This window comes from Scyliorhinus torazame, chromosome 14 (assembly GCF_047496885.1).
Source record: "Scyliorhinus torazame isolate Kashiwa2021f chromosome 14, sScyTor2.1, whole genome shotgun sequence".
Taxonomy (NCBI): Eukaryota; Metazoa; Chordata; class Chondrichthyes; order Carcharhiniformes; family Scyliorhinidae; genus Scyliorhinus; species Scyliorhinus torazame.
Window position 1 is genome coordinate 72,720,972 of NC_092720.1, and position 15,925 is coordinate 72,736,896.

The 15,925-nt window shown below is 47.3% G+C and overlaps 1 protein-coding gene across 1 annotated transcript in view; it reads right to left on the bottom strand.

Annotated features, from left to right (window-relative positions):
• LOC140389807 (retinal rod rhodopsin-sensitive cGMP 3',5'-cyclic phosphodiesterase subunit delta-like) overlaps positions 1-10,605 on the bottom strand; it is a 90,439-nt gene extending 79,834 nt beyond the window's left edge. Inside the window, exon 1 of the mRNA XM_072474343.1 lies at positions 10,384-10,605. Within this exon, the coding sequence (XP_072330444.1) occupies positions 10,384-10,433 (50 nt within the window). The 5' untranslated portion in view covers positions 10,434-10,605. The remainder of the gene's footprint in view (positions 1-10,383) is intronic.
• Between the last annotated feature and the right edge of the window lie 5,320 nt (positions 10,606-15,925).

Genomic DNA, 15,925 nt, shown 5'->3' on the forward strand with positions numbered 1-15,925 from the left:
TGTGTCCCGGGGGTGATTCACGAGGACCAGAAGGGATTTGTAAAGGGTAGGCAGCTAAACACCAATGTGCGGCGGCTCTTAAACGTGATAATGATGCCATCGGAGGAGGGAGAGGCGGAGATAGTGGCAGCTATGGACGCGGAGAAGGCTTTTGACCGAGTACAGTGGGAGTACCTCTGGGAAGTGCTGCGTAGGTTTGGGTTCGGGGGAGGATTTATTAGTTGGGTTAAGCTCCTTTACAGAGCCCCGGTGGAGAGTGTGGTTACGAATCGGCGGAGGTCGGAGTATTTTCGGCTGTACCATGTGACGAGGCAAGGGTGCCCCCTGTTGTTTGCATTAGCAATTGAACCCTTGGCCATGTCATTAAGGGAGTCTAGGAAACGGAGGGGGGTGGTCGGAGGGCGAGAGGAGCATCGAGTGTCGCTTTATGCAGATGACCTGTTGCTGTATGTGGCGGATCCAGTGGAGGGGATGGTGGAGGTCATGCAGACTCTAAGGGAGTTTGGGGATTTTTCGGGCTATAAGCTTAATGTAGGGAAGAGTGAGCTTTTTGTAGTACAGTCAGGAGACCAGGAAGGGGGGATAGACGATCTACCGCTGAGGAGGGCGGAAAGGAGCTTTCGGTACCTGGGGATCCAAATAGCTAGGAGTTGGGGGGCCCTACATAAACTGAATCTGACGAGGCTGGTGGAGCAGATGGAGGAGGACTTCAAACGATGGGACATGTTGCCGCTCGCGCTAGCGGGTAGAGTGCAGTCGGTCAAAATGGTGGTCCTCTGAGGTTTCTTTTTGTGTTCCAGTGCCTTCCAATTGTAATCACCAAGGCCTTTTTTAAGAGGGTAGGCAGGAGTATGATGGGTTTTGTGTGGGCGAATAAGACCCCGAGGGTAAGGAGACGGTTTCTGGAGCGCAGTAGGGACCGAGGAGGGTTGGCGCTGCCGAATCTGGGTGGCTACTACTGGGCAGCAAATGTGGCGATGATCCGTAAGTGGGTGATGGAGGGAGAGGGGGCTGCATAGAAGAGGTTGGAGATGGCGTCCTGCAAGGAAACGTGCTGGTGACGGCACCGCTGCCGCTCTCGCCGACAAGGTACACCACGAGTCCGGTGGCGGCGGCAACGCTAAAGATCTGGCCAGTGGAGACGGCACAGGGGTGCAATGGGAGCCTCGGTGTGGTCCCCGATCAGGGGTAACCATCGGTTTGTCCCAAGGAGGATGGACGAGGGTTTCAGAGCTGGCATCGAGCAGGGATTAGAAGGATGGGGGACCTGTTCATTGATGGGACGTTTGCGAGCCTAGGGGCACTGGAGGAGAAGTTTGGGCTACCCCCGGGAAATGCTTTCAGATACATGCAGGTGAGGGCGTTTGTGAGGCGACAGGTGATGGAATTCCCGTCGCTCCCGGCACAGGAAATTCAAGACAGGGTGATCTTGGGTGTATGGGTCGGAGAGGGCAAGGTGTCAGCGATATACCAGGAGATGAAAGAGGGGGAGGCGCTGGTAGAGGAGCTGAAGGGTAAATGGGAGGAGGAGCTGGGGGAGGAGATTGAGGAGGGGCTATGGGCTGATGCCCTAAGTAGGGTTAATTCCTCCTCTTCGTGTGCCAGGCTTAGCCTGATACAGTTTAAGGTGGTTCATAGAGCGCACATGACGGGGGCGCGGCTGAGTAGGTTCTTTGGGGTGGAGGACAGATGTGGGAGGTGCTCAGGAAGCCCAGCAAACCATGTCCATATGTTTTGGTCATGCCTGGCACTGGAGGGGTTCTGGAGGGGAGTGGCGGGAACAATATCTAAGATGGTGAAAGTCCGGGTCAAGCCAAGCTGGGGGCTAGCAATATTTGGAGTAGTGGACGAGCCGGGAGTGCAGGAGGCGAAAGAGGCCGGCATTCTGGCCTTTGCGTCCCTAGTAGCCCAGCGAAGGATCTTGCTAATGTGGAAGGAGGCGAAGCCCCCCAGCGTGGATGCCTGGATAAATGATATGGCAGGGTTTATCAAGTTAGAGAGGATAAAGTTTGCCTTGAGAGGGTCTGCGCAGGGGTTTTACAGGCGGTGGCAACCGTTCCTAGACTATCTCGCGGAGCGTTAGATGAAGGTCGGTCAGCAGCAGCAGCAAACCGGGGGGGGGGGGGGGGTTGTCTGGGGGGTATTTGAGCAAGTAAATACATGAAAGATCTGGAAAACTGACATGTACGGGAGGAATCCAATGTACAAAGTTCTGTAACATATCGATTTACCATGTTTATGTCTTGCTATGTGCGTTTTCTTTCTATTTTTTATGGGAGGGGGGTTGTTTGTAAGGGTGAAAAATTGTGTTCAAAATCTTAATAAAATTTTTTTTTTTTTTTTTTTAAAGTATAATGCCCATGAATTGTAGAACCCCTCCATCCTTCCCCTCAGTTCAAACTTAACCTTCTCAAGAGTCAAGAATTTCAACAGATTCCCCCGCCACGCCAGGGCACAGGGTGGAGAGGTTGCTCTCCATCCCATCAGGATCCGCCTTCGGCCGATCAACGAGGCGAAGGCTACAACATCTGCCTCCGCACCCGTTTCCAACCCTGCTGGTCCGACACCCCGAATATGGCCTCCCGGGGGCCCGGGTCCAGTTTCACGTGCACCACTTTAGAAATTATCCTAAAAACCTCCTTCCAGTAATCCTCTAGCTTTGGACAGGACCAAAACATATGAATGTGGTTAGCGCCCCCCCCCACCCCCCGCAACGTTCACACACATCTTCTGCTCCTTCAAAGAATCAGCTCATCCTCGCCCTCGTGAGGTGTGCTCTGTATACCACCTTCAGCTGTATCAACCCAACCTCGCGCACGAGGTGGAGGCATTCATTCTCCGGAGCACCTCACACCAGAACCCTCCTCCTTCTCCTCTCCCAACTCTTCCTCCCACTTTGCTTTAATCCCTTCCAGCGGTGCCTTCTCCTCCTCCAAAATAGCTCTGGAGACCACTGACACTACCCCCTTCTCCAGTCCCCCTGTCGTCAGCTCCTCCTCCAGCAATGTGGAGGCCGGCTCCTCCGGGAAGTTCTGTATCTCCTTTCTGGCAAAATCTCGAACCTGCATGTATCTAAACATTTCCCCCTGTTCCAGCCTATATTCGCTCCCAGTTCCTTCAATCCTGCAGACCGACCCCTAAGAAACAAATCCTTCAGTGTCTTAATCCCCTTCTCCTCCCATTTCCGAAAATTTCCATCCCACCTCCCTGGCTCAAATCTGTGGTTCCCCCGAATCGGCATTTCTCTTGACCCTGCCCCCAACCCGAAGTGTTGGCGAAACTGCCTCCAAATTCTCAATGAAGCTATTATTAACGGACTCCCCGAGTACTTCCCCGGGGCTATCGGGAGCAGCGCGGTTGCCAGTGCTTTCAATCATTCCCATTTATACAAAACTTTACTGGAAAAGACTGCAATGTATTTTTGAAATATATCTGCAAAAAAAGAGACAATATGCACAGGGAAGTCTGAGCTTTCGTTTTCATGGGATGTAAAACAAGAATTTAAGCAAAAATAGGATTGGGTTTTCTTGACTTCAAAGGCTCAATTGCCAGAGCTCAAGCTCTTGAGCTGCAGGTTAGACAGCCATGCTGTATGTCAACCCACACCTTGATTCTTCGGACTCGGAACAGTGGGTTGCTTCTCTATCAATCAAACTTGGAATAGTATTTTCCTGTATGACTCAGTGCCATGCATTTCTCCCATACTATTCTGGCACAGTTAATCAAACAAAACTACTACAACATTTGACTATCACCCTTTCAATTCCATTATTTATATAATTTATAGGCAATGTCTTGTTTCAGCCTGATTCAGAAGACCTTCTTGTTCAGTCACAAAAGTTTCTTGTCAGGCTTTTCAAATACCTTCCGAAAGTCTCTGAAAGTCAAACTTAAACAATTCTCCGACATACCAAAGCAATTTATCCACATGACAAACACAGACCCTCTCTCCCTAGAGAGGCAATTCTCTTACTCAAGTCCAGAGAATTAAGTAATGGCTTGATAAAGCCAAGGCTTTTCCACTTCCCTCCCATTCTCAAGCGTGAAAAGATATACGGTTGGTGTTTAAAGTGCAAAAGCAGTACAGCTTACTCATACCATTTCTTCTTAGCCCAAAGAGTTCCATCAAACTGATTAGAGGTTTGGCTTGAAGAGTTACCTGGTTCCATTAGTGAGCCATGATGCCCGGTCAATCTTATTATGGTATTCTGGAGCACTGCAGACCAAACTGGTTTAATGATCAGATGACTGAACACATTGCAAATAACTGACCTGGTTCTGAAATTCTAACAACAGACATGTCGTCTTCAAGCCACCTCAACTCAAAGACCCCACTTACTAATCACTTCACACAGTGTTTGTCATGCAGGCAGCAGCCATTTGTACCAGTGTCCTATAAAGAGCAGAAAACGACTAACCAGTTAATCCATTCTTTTGTGTCAGTGGTTAGAGGGAACATTGGTCAAGGCACTGGGACAGCTTCTTGCTATGTTTTGAATAGTAGCAGTGTATCTTTAATTTCATTGGAACCATTTGAATAGGTGGATGCAATTTTGGTTTAATATCTTAAAGAATGACATTCCCTCAGTAACACACTGATATATCAACCGAGAATACGTGCTCAAGTTTGACACAATATCACCAGTGACTAGCGTTCCCTGTGAAACGTACAAGGGATCCACAGGAAACAATAGACTACAAAATGAAATGATCCAACAGCCACTTCAAGCCACAAGACCATAGGAAGTAATGCTTCTTCACCAGGTGGCATCCTCAATATTCAAGGTTCACCATGATTTTACTGCAGGACAGGATGAAGAGGCTAGCCCCAGGCCTACCTCAGCCAGAATGGAGATCGAACAACATTCTAGCTGTCTATGCAACTGAGTGACCCAGCCACCCCAGAAGCTATTAGCATTTGGAAATGCAACCTCCCCAGTATAACATGCTGTAGGTTCACAGAAGGAGCTTTGGCGTCAAGTTATAGTCCCTGATGTTTTCTCTGAAGTCGCTCTTGAATGCTCTCTATTTGGAATGTCCCCACAGCTACGACGAAGGGAGGGAGATTAATTTTAAAAAGTCAATCAAATTGTGCCCAGAGTCCATATTTTCTTCACTTGGTTGGGAAGACCAAACACATTGTCCCCAGTCCACACAAGTTCTGTTAGGTGGGGTTATGGGATAGGGTGGAGGTGTGGGCTTAGATAGGGTGCTCTTTCCAAGGGCTGGTGCAGACTCGATGGGCCGAATGGATTCTATGATATGTTCCTAGCCACCAACTCCATGCCTCTTCCTGGCAACTGCCTGAAGTTAAACCAGGCTGTTTCGCGACCTGGGTATCTATCACATCTAACTCCAAGATGAGCTTCCAACAACGTAACCACCAAGTCTGTCAAAATGACGAAAACCACATCTCTCCCTGATACATCTAGATTTGACGTTTGGCTGGCCTCCAACATTATACCCTCTATCAACTAAAAGTCATCCAAAATCCTTCTCCTGGGTTCTTACACACACCAAGTTCTGATGTGGAGATGCCGGTGTTGGACTGGGGTGAGCACAGTAAGAAAGAAGTCTTACAACACCAGGTTAAAGTCCAACAGGTTTGTTTCGATGTCACTAGCTTTCGGAGCGCTGCTCCTTCCTCAGGTGAATGATGCTTCACCTGAGGAAGGAGCAGCGCTCCGAAAGCTAGTGACATCGAAACCAACCTGTTGGACTTTAACCTGGTGTTGTAAGACTTCTTACTGTGCACACCAAGTTCTGTTCACCAATTATTTTGTACTTGCTGCCCTACATTTCCTCATGATGTGAAAAAGCATAGATTTTTAAATTCTCATCCTTGTTTTCAAATCCCTCCATTTTCCTCGCCCCGCTCCATCTCTATAATCTCCCTCAGCACCACAACTCTCCAAAATATCTGCACCTCTAATTCCGGCCTCTGGAGCATCCCTAATTTTTATTGTTCCACCATAGACAGCCATGCCTTTAGTTGTCTGGTTAGAAAACTCTGGAATTTCCTGAACCTCTCTGCATCTCCTTTAAGATACTTTTTATCATCTGCCCAAATATCTCCTGATGTGACTGTGACATATTTTGTTTGATAAAGCTCCTGTGAAATGCATTAATGTACTATATAACTATGTGGTTATAGCTCTGTACATTTTCCCTTTTGTTCTATTTCCTTTTGAAATTCCCTATTGTATCTGCTTCTACCACCATTTCTGGCTCATTGTAACTTAGCTGGAGTTCAAGTTGGAAACACTATGACACATAAGGGAGAGGGTGCAGTGTCTAGACAGTTTGTTCTGTTTCGGACTTTGGTCAAACCACATACAGAGATGCAGGTCTGTATTTTCATATTTACAATTGTGTTTTTCAGCTTTTCCTTTTCCACCATTTTTCTCCATTACGTCCTCCTCTACTAAAGATGCTTAACTCTTAATGCAATCGTTTTTCAGATGCTAGTTATCATCCTGTGCTGTGCCTTTGGCATTTAGCAGAGACATCTTTCATTATCTAGCAACTGTTGCTAATTCCAGTTGTACCATTAGTATCTTAGTTAAGTCATGCATCCTTGCAATGTTTGTTGCAGCAAATGTAAAGATATGCATCACATTCAAGAACCTTGGAAGAATGATAACTCTATGAATGTACAGTAAACTTTGCATTATCCAGCACCATACTAACAATTCTCTAGTAACTGGAATTTCTGACAACTCGAAAAAAAGCCAATCATTTTTAGTGTTCAGGTAATGCATTATTTAAGAGCCCAATATGTAAATCTTCAGAAATTGTTCTCAGGTTTTACACTGAAATTATTAAATTATTGGATCAGTTTTGTTTTTTGCGCCTGAACAAACATATACTACAGTTGTAATTGCATCCAGAGTAATGTGACTTCCCATTAACCAGCATTTTGTGTTTAACCGGCATGCCAAATAACAAAGATTTGACTGTATCAATTAATTCATAGAATCCCTACAGTGTAGCAGGCCATTCAGCCCATCGAGTCTGTATCAACCCTCTGAAAGACCACCCCTTCGCCCCATCCAAGTAACCCAACCCTCATATCTTTTGGGCATTCAGGGGCAATTTTACCATGGCCAATCCACCTAAACTTCATATATTTGGCCTGTGGGAGGAAATCAGAGCACCTGGAGGAAACACACGCAGACACGGTGAGAAAGTGCGAACTCCTGGCGCTGTGAGGCAACAGTGCTAATTACTGTGCCACCGTACTGCCCTATTGTCAGACTATTCTCTGAAAGACTATTCAAGTTGGCATAGACTTTGTGGGCAAAATATGCGAACGGCACTCACTATTATTAAAGTGTAAATCAGATGGCAACTTCTGCTGACCACATTTGCACATTTAAATGCAGAAATCAGGAAGCTGCTGTCCAAGCTGCCTTGCTCTTCTAGAAACTTCACCGTAATAATATCACACTGGAAGATTCAATAATGAAACACATGGAAAAGTGTGACATTTGGATGGATACATACATGAGATACCCATCAAATGCAGCAGAAAAAGTTAGGGTTTGTCCATTCCAGAGCAAGTCTTCTTTTAATGGCATGATAAGCCTTAATTAATTCCAAATCACCTCAGTGGCTCTGAAAATTTGTTTTTTGCACCATAGAAAGCATCCAATCTGGCTGCAGCACAGCCTGGTACGGCAACTGCTCGGCCCAGGACCGCAAGAAACTTCAGAGAGTCGTGAACACCGCCCAGTCCATCACACGAACCTGCCTCCCATCCATTGACTCCATTTACACCTCCCGCTGCCTGGGGAAAGCGGGCAGCATAATCAAAGACCCCTCCCACCCGGCTTACTCATAGAACATTACAGCGCAATACAGGGCCTTCGGCCCTCGATGTTGCGCCAACCTATGAAGCCAATCTAAAGCCCATCTACACTATTCCCTTATCATCTACATGTTTATCCAATGACCATTTAAATGCCCTTAATGTTGGCGTGCCCACTGCTGTTGCAGGCAGGGCATTCCGTGCCCCTACTACTCTCCGAGTAAAAAACCTACCTCTGACATCTGTCCTCTATCTATCTCCCCTCAATTTAAAGCTATGTCCCCTCGTGCTAGCCATCACCATCCGAGGAAAAAGGCTCTCACAGTCCACCCTATCTAATCCTCTGATCAACTTGTATGCCTCAATTAAGTCACCTCTTAACCTTCTTCTCTAACGAAAACAGCCTTAAGTCCCTCAGCCTTTCCTCATAAGATGCTTCCACATCCTTCCTATAATGCGGCGACCAGAACTGCATGCAATACTCCAAATGCAGCCCCACCAGAGTTTTGTACAGCTGCAACATGACCTCCAAAACTCAATCCCTCTACCAATAAAAGCTAACACACCGTACGCCTTCTTAACAACCCTATCAATCTGGGTGGCAACCTTCAGGGATCTACTTCACTCTTCCAACTTCTTCCATCAGGCAGGAGATACAGAAGTCTGAGAACACGCACGAACAGACTCAAAAACAGCTTCTTCCCCGCTGTTACCAGACTCCTAAATGACCCTCTTATGGACTGACCTCATGCCGGTGCTTATGTAGTTACATTGTATACCTTGTGTTGCCCTATTATGTATTTTCTTTTATTCCCTTTTCTCCCCATGTACTTAATGATCTGTTGAGCTGCTCGCAGAAAAATACTTTTCACTGTACCTCAGTACACGTGACAATAAACAAATCCAATCTAATCCAAATTTACTTTTTGATTTTAGTCATTGTTGGGGATTTAAGCAAATAAATAATTTATTTTCCCTCCTATCTCTTTCACTCCACTCACACTGTTTGTACCTGTAAAGACTTGTTTGCCTGCAAAGACTTGTATTGCAGCCATTTTTCACATTCCAACCTGTAATTATCGTGCAATGTGTCTCTGCCATTATATGCTGTTTGTGAACCAGCCTCTACTTCACCTGATGAAGGAGCTGTGCTCCAAAAGCTTGTGATTTCACTTAAACCTGTTGGACTTTAACCTAATGTTGTGAACCTTCTTAACTGTGCACACCCTAGTCCAGCACCTTAACTGTGCTCACCCTAGTCCAGCACCAGCATCACCACATCATGTCTCTCGCTCAATCTCATACTTCTTTCCTTCTCTTTATTTTGCCTACACTACCTACTTTAGCTTTATATTAATTATTCTAATGAATACTTCCTGGTTCAGACTACATGCTTCAGTGAGGTTCTTTCAATCTCATTGTTCAGATACACAATTGCTTGCCCAGTTCACACAGGTCCGAAATCCCCTCTAGAGGGCACTGCACCAAAATGGCTTTCATTTCACCCACTGCAAGTTTCTTCTGTACAATAACCCTTATAGAGTTTGTCGACAAGTGAAAGTGTAATGAAAGGCTAACACTGTTCGTTCATCACCGATGACAAAATGCAGGCCATATATCATGCCTTCAGACATAATTTTCAAATATGTAGCTTCCAAGAGATTAAAGTACATTAGAATGGTACAATTCTCACCTGATTGGTACATTACTTCAGCTTTACTCTAAAGTGGTGGATATTAATTCCACAGTATTGTTAAATCCTACAGCAGCACGCCCCTACCTTCTCATTTAGCGATGGACAACAAATGCTGACATTGCCAGCGAAAGTAACATCCTATGAACAAATAAAAATTATACTATTACATCATAAAATTATCATCAACTACTTATCTCATCCTTTGGATCAAGACAGGAAACTTGTCCAATTGTCATTAAGCAGAAGTGACATATTCTGGTTTAATATGTGATGTACATTATTTGCATTTCACATCATAAATGTCACTCCCAACACCAGGGTGTTGACAGCTTTTAAATAACTCAGCAAAGCATATGCAGAATGGTATAGAGTTAATCTTAATGGCAATGGGGAAAGTACAAATCAATCATCTGGAGCTGCACTGAAATTCAGGTGTTTTGTCACCAGCGTGTTCATGTTCTGACTCGAGTTAACCTTTGGACGTTTTTGCCCCAGAAGAGGAGTATTTGCGCTGACGAGTGTCACGAGCCCACAGCCCTGCCGTGTGTCCTCCACTGACGCTGCCGCTGCATTAAACCGCTCTGCTTGCAGCTAGCACAAGGTGGGATTTGGGAATTGCCGGGTGCAGCCTCCTTGGCCCTGTCCTGTGGAGTCACCTTCAGCGCCCTGGGCCACTGCAAACTCGGCGCCCTTAATTCCTGAACGGGTTGGGTTGCCTTTTGAGTTTAGATCTTTTACAGCCGCACACACACACACACCAATATATATGTATATATATTTGCACGCCCCAGGCCCCTGGTCCAGGGCCGCACTTACCCCGGGAACAAGCAGCTCACACAGCGGGTGAAAGAGGAGCATTCAGACGGGTAAAGGATACAGCTTAAAGCCCTTCAGGATCTCCTTAGCCCTGTCTTCCTTCGAAGACATTGCAGTTCTAGTCCGTCTCTGATAAATCGGAACAAAGGGATTAGAGCGATTAATGTGCGAGAGAGAGAGAGAGGAGGAAAAAAAAATCTGTAATGTCAATAAATTTAAAATCGAGCAACAAGCTGATTATCGCCACAGCAACGCTCGGCTCAGCGCCGCCGGACCCGCCTCCGCCCCCACAGCCAATCGGGAGGGGGCCCGCCGCCACCGCGCCAGACTGACAAGCGGCCCGGCCAATAGGCGGAGGGCAGCCCCGCGGAGCGGCCAATCAGCAGATGGGCCTGCGCGGTGTGGGCGGGGGGGCCGTTGGCAGCCCCAGCCTCGCAGGAGCTGATTGGTTAGCCTGACCGTCAATCAACTTGCAGCAAGTTTGCAACTCTCCTCCACTCACTGCATTGTGCTGGAGAAACTGGGGCAACTGCTCAGACCAGGCCAAGGCCACACTTTCAAGTATTAGCTCTACACTGTTGTCGTCCTGGAACATGGCAGTTTTTGTTTCACAGCGATATGACAATTAGAGTCTAAATGCAACCTAAATCTTGAGCTAACAAAGACAGAAAAATGCTGGGTAATCTCAGCAGGTCTGGCAGCTTCTGGGGAGGGAGCTAACTTTTCGAGTCTGGATTACTCTGTCAAAGCTCCAAATCTAGAGCTGCTGCCTTTCAGCTGAGCCCTGGGCATTAAACTGGGGCAGCACGGTAGCACAGTGGTTAGCACTGTTGCTTCACAGCTCCAGGGTCCCAGGTTCGATTCCCGGCTTGGGTCACTGTCTGTGTGGAGTCTGCATGTTGTCCGCGTGGGTTTCTGATGGGTGCTCCAGTTTTCTCCCACAGTCCCAAAAGACGTGTTGTTAGGTCATTTGGACATTCTGAATTCTCCCTCTGTGTACCCGAACAGGCACCGGAATGTGGCGACTAGGGGCTTTTCACAGTAACTTCATTGCAGTAAGTCTACTTGTGACAATAAAGATTATTATTAAAAACTGAATTCCTCTTATCCCGGGTTTCCCTTGTTCCGATTGATCAGATACGGACTGAGAGAACTGCAACGTCTTCAAAGGCAGACTGAAGGAAAAGATTCCAAGCGCTAACTGAAGGAGATTAGGGAGAATTTATCTGATCTCGTACCCAATAATTATCCCTCCAGCAACATCACTAAAACAGATGCGAAACAGAAAATGCTGGAACCCGATGAAAGGTCATTGAGCCAAAATGTTTCCCAATGTAACGGGTTAACTGTTTTCAGGATTTTCTGTTTTTACTTCAGATTTCCAGCATCTGCAGTACTTTAGTTTTCATTAAATCGGCAATCAGATCATTTAGAAATCATAGGAATTTACAACACAGGTGAAAGCCATTCAGCCCATCCTGCCTGTACTAACTAAAAAAGAGGCATCCAAACTAAATGCACTTTCCAGCTCTTAGTCCAAACATATCTATAAGGCTGGACACTTGAAGTGTGATGTAGGCTTCAGGAAAATAATTCCAGATCGACCCCCAAAACCATCTGGGTGAAAAGGTTTCTCTTGAACTCCCCTCTAATCCTTGTACAAATTAATTTATATCTATACCCCAGTTATTAAACTCAATACTCAGGGAAACAGGTTCTTCCTACCCGCTCTATCCAGACCCCTCATAACTTTTTACAATTCAATTAAATCTCACCTCAGTCTCCTCTTTTTCAAGAAAACAACCTCAGACCAAGTAATCTTTCCTCATAGTTTAGTCTTTCCAATCCTGCCAACATTCTCATAAATCTCCTCTGCAGCTCTTCTTCCAGGACAGGCAAAAATGCATGGAAGACAGGCATTAAGGGAATGAAAGAAGGTGATTTGTTGACTTTTGTTTGCAACATGATATGGTTTGATTTCTAAATTTTGTTTTCAATGTTAACTTTTTAGTGAATTTATGGCATTGTAACCAAAGGGATGCTCTGAAGATCAGTAACAGAGATAAGTTAAAGCCTGTTGTTGGATGGTGAATTGGGTTGCATTGCTGTTATCTGAGTCAGATGTGTCGATGGTAGATAGTCCAGCCAGAAAGGGACTATGTTGCTGTTTGCAGAACGTTGCTGTGTGCCAATTGGCTGATGCATTTTCCAATGTTACAACAGCGCTTACAATTCAATAATACTTTACTTGTTGTGAAGCATTCTGGAGTGTACTGAGGTCACGAAAGGCACTATACAAATGGAAATTGTCAGTGCTGAAAGCACTTCACACCAATTTGCAATGTAAGTACACTCTTAAATATTAATTGCTCAAAAATGGTTTAACAAAATGCATCTGAATTTAAACACTTGAAAATTCAATTTAAGTGTTGGAACTTGTGATTATATTTAAGGGTAGGGTGTAAAAATACAGCATAGACTTGGGCTACTCAGGGATTTAATCGCCTAAGTGAAGGACAGACAGGTGGAACCTGCCTCATCAACGTAGACCAGGAGAAGGCCTTTGACAGAATATCAGATGATGGATGTGCCCTCTAAAATGGGATTTGGAAAAGGAATTGGGTCCAACTGCTCTACACAAACTTCAATAACGCAGTTTCAACAGTGACCAGAAAGCTTTTGTGATCAAACTTGCAGTCAGGCAAGCCTGTTGTCTCTCTGCCTTGTCTGTATGCTGTATCGAACCATTTACCAAGTCCCCCAGGAAGGATGTGAGTGTAAGAGGGGTACTGATCCTGTCAGATGGTTTCCTGAGCAGACTATCCAAGTCAATTGGCAGAATGTCTCATTGCCAGAAGAAGGTGTAGCTTGATTGGTGGTAAAAAGGGTCGTCCCTGGGACTTCCGGCTGCGGCGATGACCAGCTAAGTCGCACGTTTCGGCAGCTCCCGGTGGAACGGACTTTTGGGCTCTTAATAGGAGCCCCAACGGCAATTTTAACGGCTAAAAACACTGTGCGGTAAACCAGAAGGGAATTCCCCCTGGACACGGATGGAAAAAGGAGAGGAAAGTGGCCGGATTGCGGAGGATCCTCTAGAGCAGCGGCAAGGAAGGCAAGCACAAAGCAAGATGGCGTCGGAAGGTGGCCGTCTAGTATGGAGCCCTGACCAACAAGAGTTCCTGCGGCGCTGTGTGGAAGAACTTAAAAAGGAGATGAAGAAGGAGCTGTTGGCCCCGATATTACAGGCGATTGAAGGGCTAAAGGAGGAGCAAAAGACCCAGGAGCAGGAGCTTCGGGTCGTGAAGGCAAAGGCCGCTGAAAATGAACACGAAATACAGGGCCTGGTGGTGAAGACAGAGATGCACGAGGCACAACACAAAAGGTGCGTGGAAAGGCTGGAGGTGCTGGAGAATAATGCGAGGAGGAAGAATTTAAGGATTCTTGGTCTTCCCGAAGGTGCAGAAGGGGCGGACGTCGGGGCATATGTGAGCACGATGCTTCACTCGTTAATCGGATTTGAGGCCCCGACGGGCTCGTTGGAGGTGGAGGGAGCTTATCGAGTTATGACGCGAAGACCGAGGGCTGGAGAAATACCTCGAGCCATCGTGGTGAGATTTCTCCGATAATGACAGAGAGATGGTCCTCAGATGGGCGAAGAAAACTCGGAGCAGTACGTGGGAGAACGCGGTGATCCGCGTATATCAAGATTGGAGTGCGGAGGTGGCGAGAAGGAGGGCAAGTTTTAATCGGGCCAAGGCGGTGCTTCACAAAAGGAAGGTCAAATTTGGAATGTTGCAGCCGGCAAGACTGTGGGTCACACACCAAGGGAAGCACCACTACTTTGAGACGGCAGAAGAGGCGTGGACATTTATTGTGGAGGAGAAGCTGGAATAGGTGGGCCAGAAAAAGAACGTTTGGGACAAAGTGGTGGGGTGATTACGTGGGTTGAAGGGGGGGAAAAAGGGGGAAGGGATGATCTCTCAAGTTGTTAATCTTGCGACCCTGTAACTTTTCTCTCTTCCCCATGTCGTGGGGGAGAGGGGGGGAGGGAGGATGAGGAATTGTGGGCGCCGGCCATTAGGGGTGGGGACAAGTGGGAAACGCGGGCTTTGTTCCCGCGCTATGGTAATCATGGCGGGAACAGGGAAGCAGGAAGGAGGGGGCCTTGCACAGTAGGGGCCGAGGTCACGCGGGGAAGCCGAGGTCAGCCAGAGTTTGCTGACTTCTGGGAGCAACATGGGGGGTGCAATTACGCTAGAAAAGGATCTAGCGGCGGGGGGGGGGGGGGGGGGTTAACTGGGTTGCTGCTGCTGGGGAGAAGGGGGAGCTGGTACGGGGTGGGGTGGTCGAGGCGGGAGGGCGCCGTCGGGGGGAGATACGGCTACGTGGGAACCGGGTGAGGAGCTGGATTAAAAAAGGGGATGGCTAGTCGACAAGGGGGGGGGGGGGGGGGTAAAGAGCCCCCCAACCCGGCTGATCACGTGGAATGTGAGAGGGCTGAACGGGCCGATTAAAAGGGCACGGGTACTCGCACACCTAAAGAAATTAAAGGCAGATGTGGTTATGTTGCAGGAGACGCATTTGAAACTGATAGACCAGGTCAGACTACGCAAAGGATAGGTGGGGCAGGTGTTTCATTCGGGGTTAGACGCAAAGAACAGGGGGGTGGCTATATTAGTGGGGAAATGGGTACTGTTTGAGGCAAAGACCATAGCGGCGGATAGTGGGGGTAGATACGTGATGGTGAGTGGCAGATTGCAAGGGGAGGCGGTGGTTCTAGTGAACGTATATGCCCCGAACTGGGATGATGCCAATTTTATGAGGCGTATGTTGGGACGTATCCCGGACCTAGAGGCGGGAAAGTTGGTAATGGGGGGAGACTTCAATACGGTGCTGGACCCAGGGCTGGACAGACCGAGGTCCAGGACCGGGAGAAGGCCGGCTGCAGCTAGGGTGCTCAAGGACTTTATGGAGCAGATGGGAGGAGTAGACCCCTGGAGATTTAGCAGGCCTAGGAGTAAGGAGTTCTCGTTTTTCTCCTATGTCCATAAAGTATATTCACGGATAGACTTTTTTGTTTTGGGAAGGGCGCTAATCCCGAAGGTGACAGGGACGGAGTACACGGCTATAGCTATCTCGGACCACGCTCCACATTGGGTGGACCTGGAGATAGGGGAGGAAAAAGAACAGCACCCGCCCTGGAGAATGGACATGGGATTATTGGCAGATGAGTGGGTATGTTTAATGGTGAGGGGGTGTATTGAAAGGTACTTGGAGCTTAATGACAATGGGGAGGTTCAGGTGGGAGTGGTCTGGGAGGCGTTGAAGGCAGTGGTTAGAGGGGAGCTGATATCTATCAGGGCACATAAAGGAAAGCAGGAGAGTAGGGAAAGGGAGCGGTTGTTGAAAGAATTTCTGAGGGTGGACAGACAATATGCGGAGGCACCGGAGGAGGGACTGTACAGGGAAAGGCAAAGGCTACATGTAGAATTTGACTTGTTGACTACGGGTAATGCAGAGGCACAATGGAGGAAGGCACAGGGTGTACAGTACGAATATGGGGAGAAGGCGAGCCGGTTGCTGGCCCACCAACTGAGGAAGAG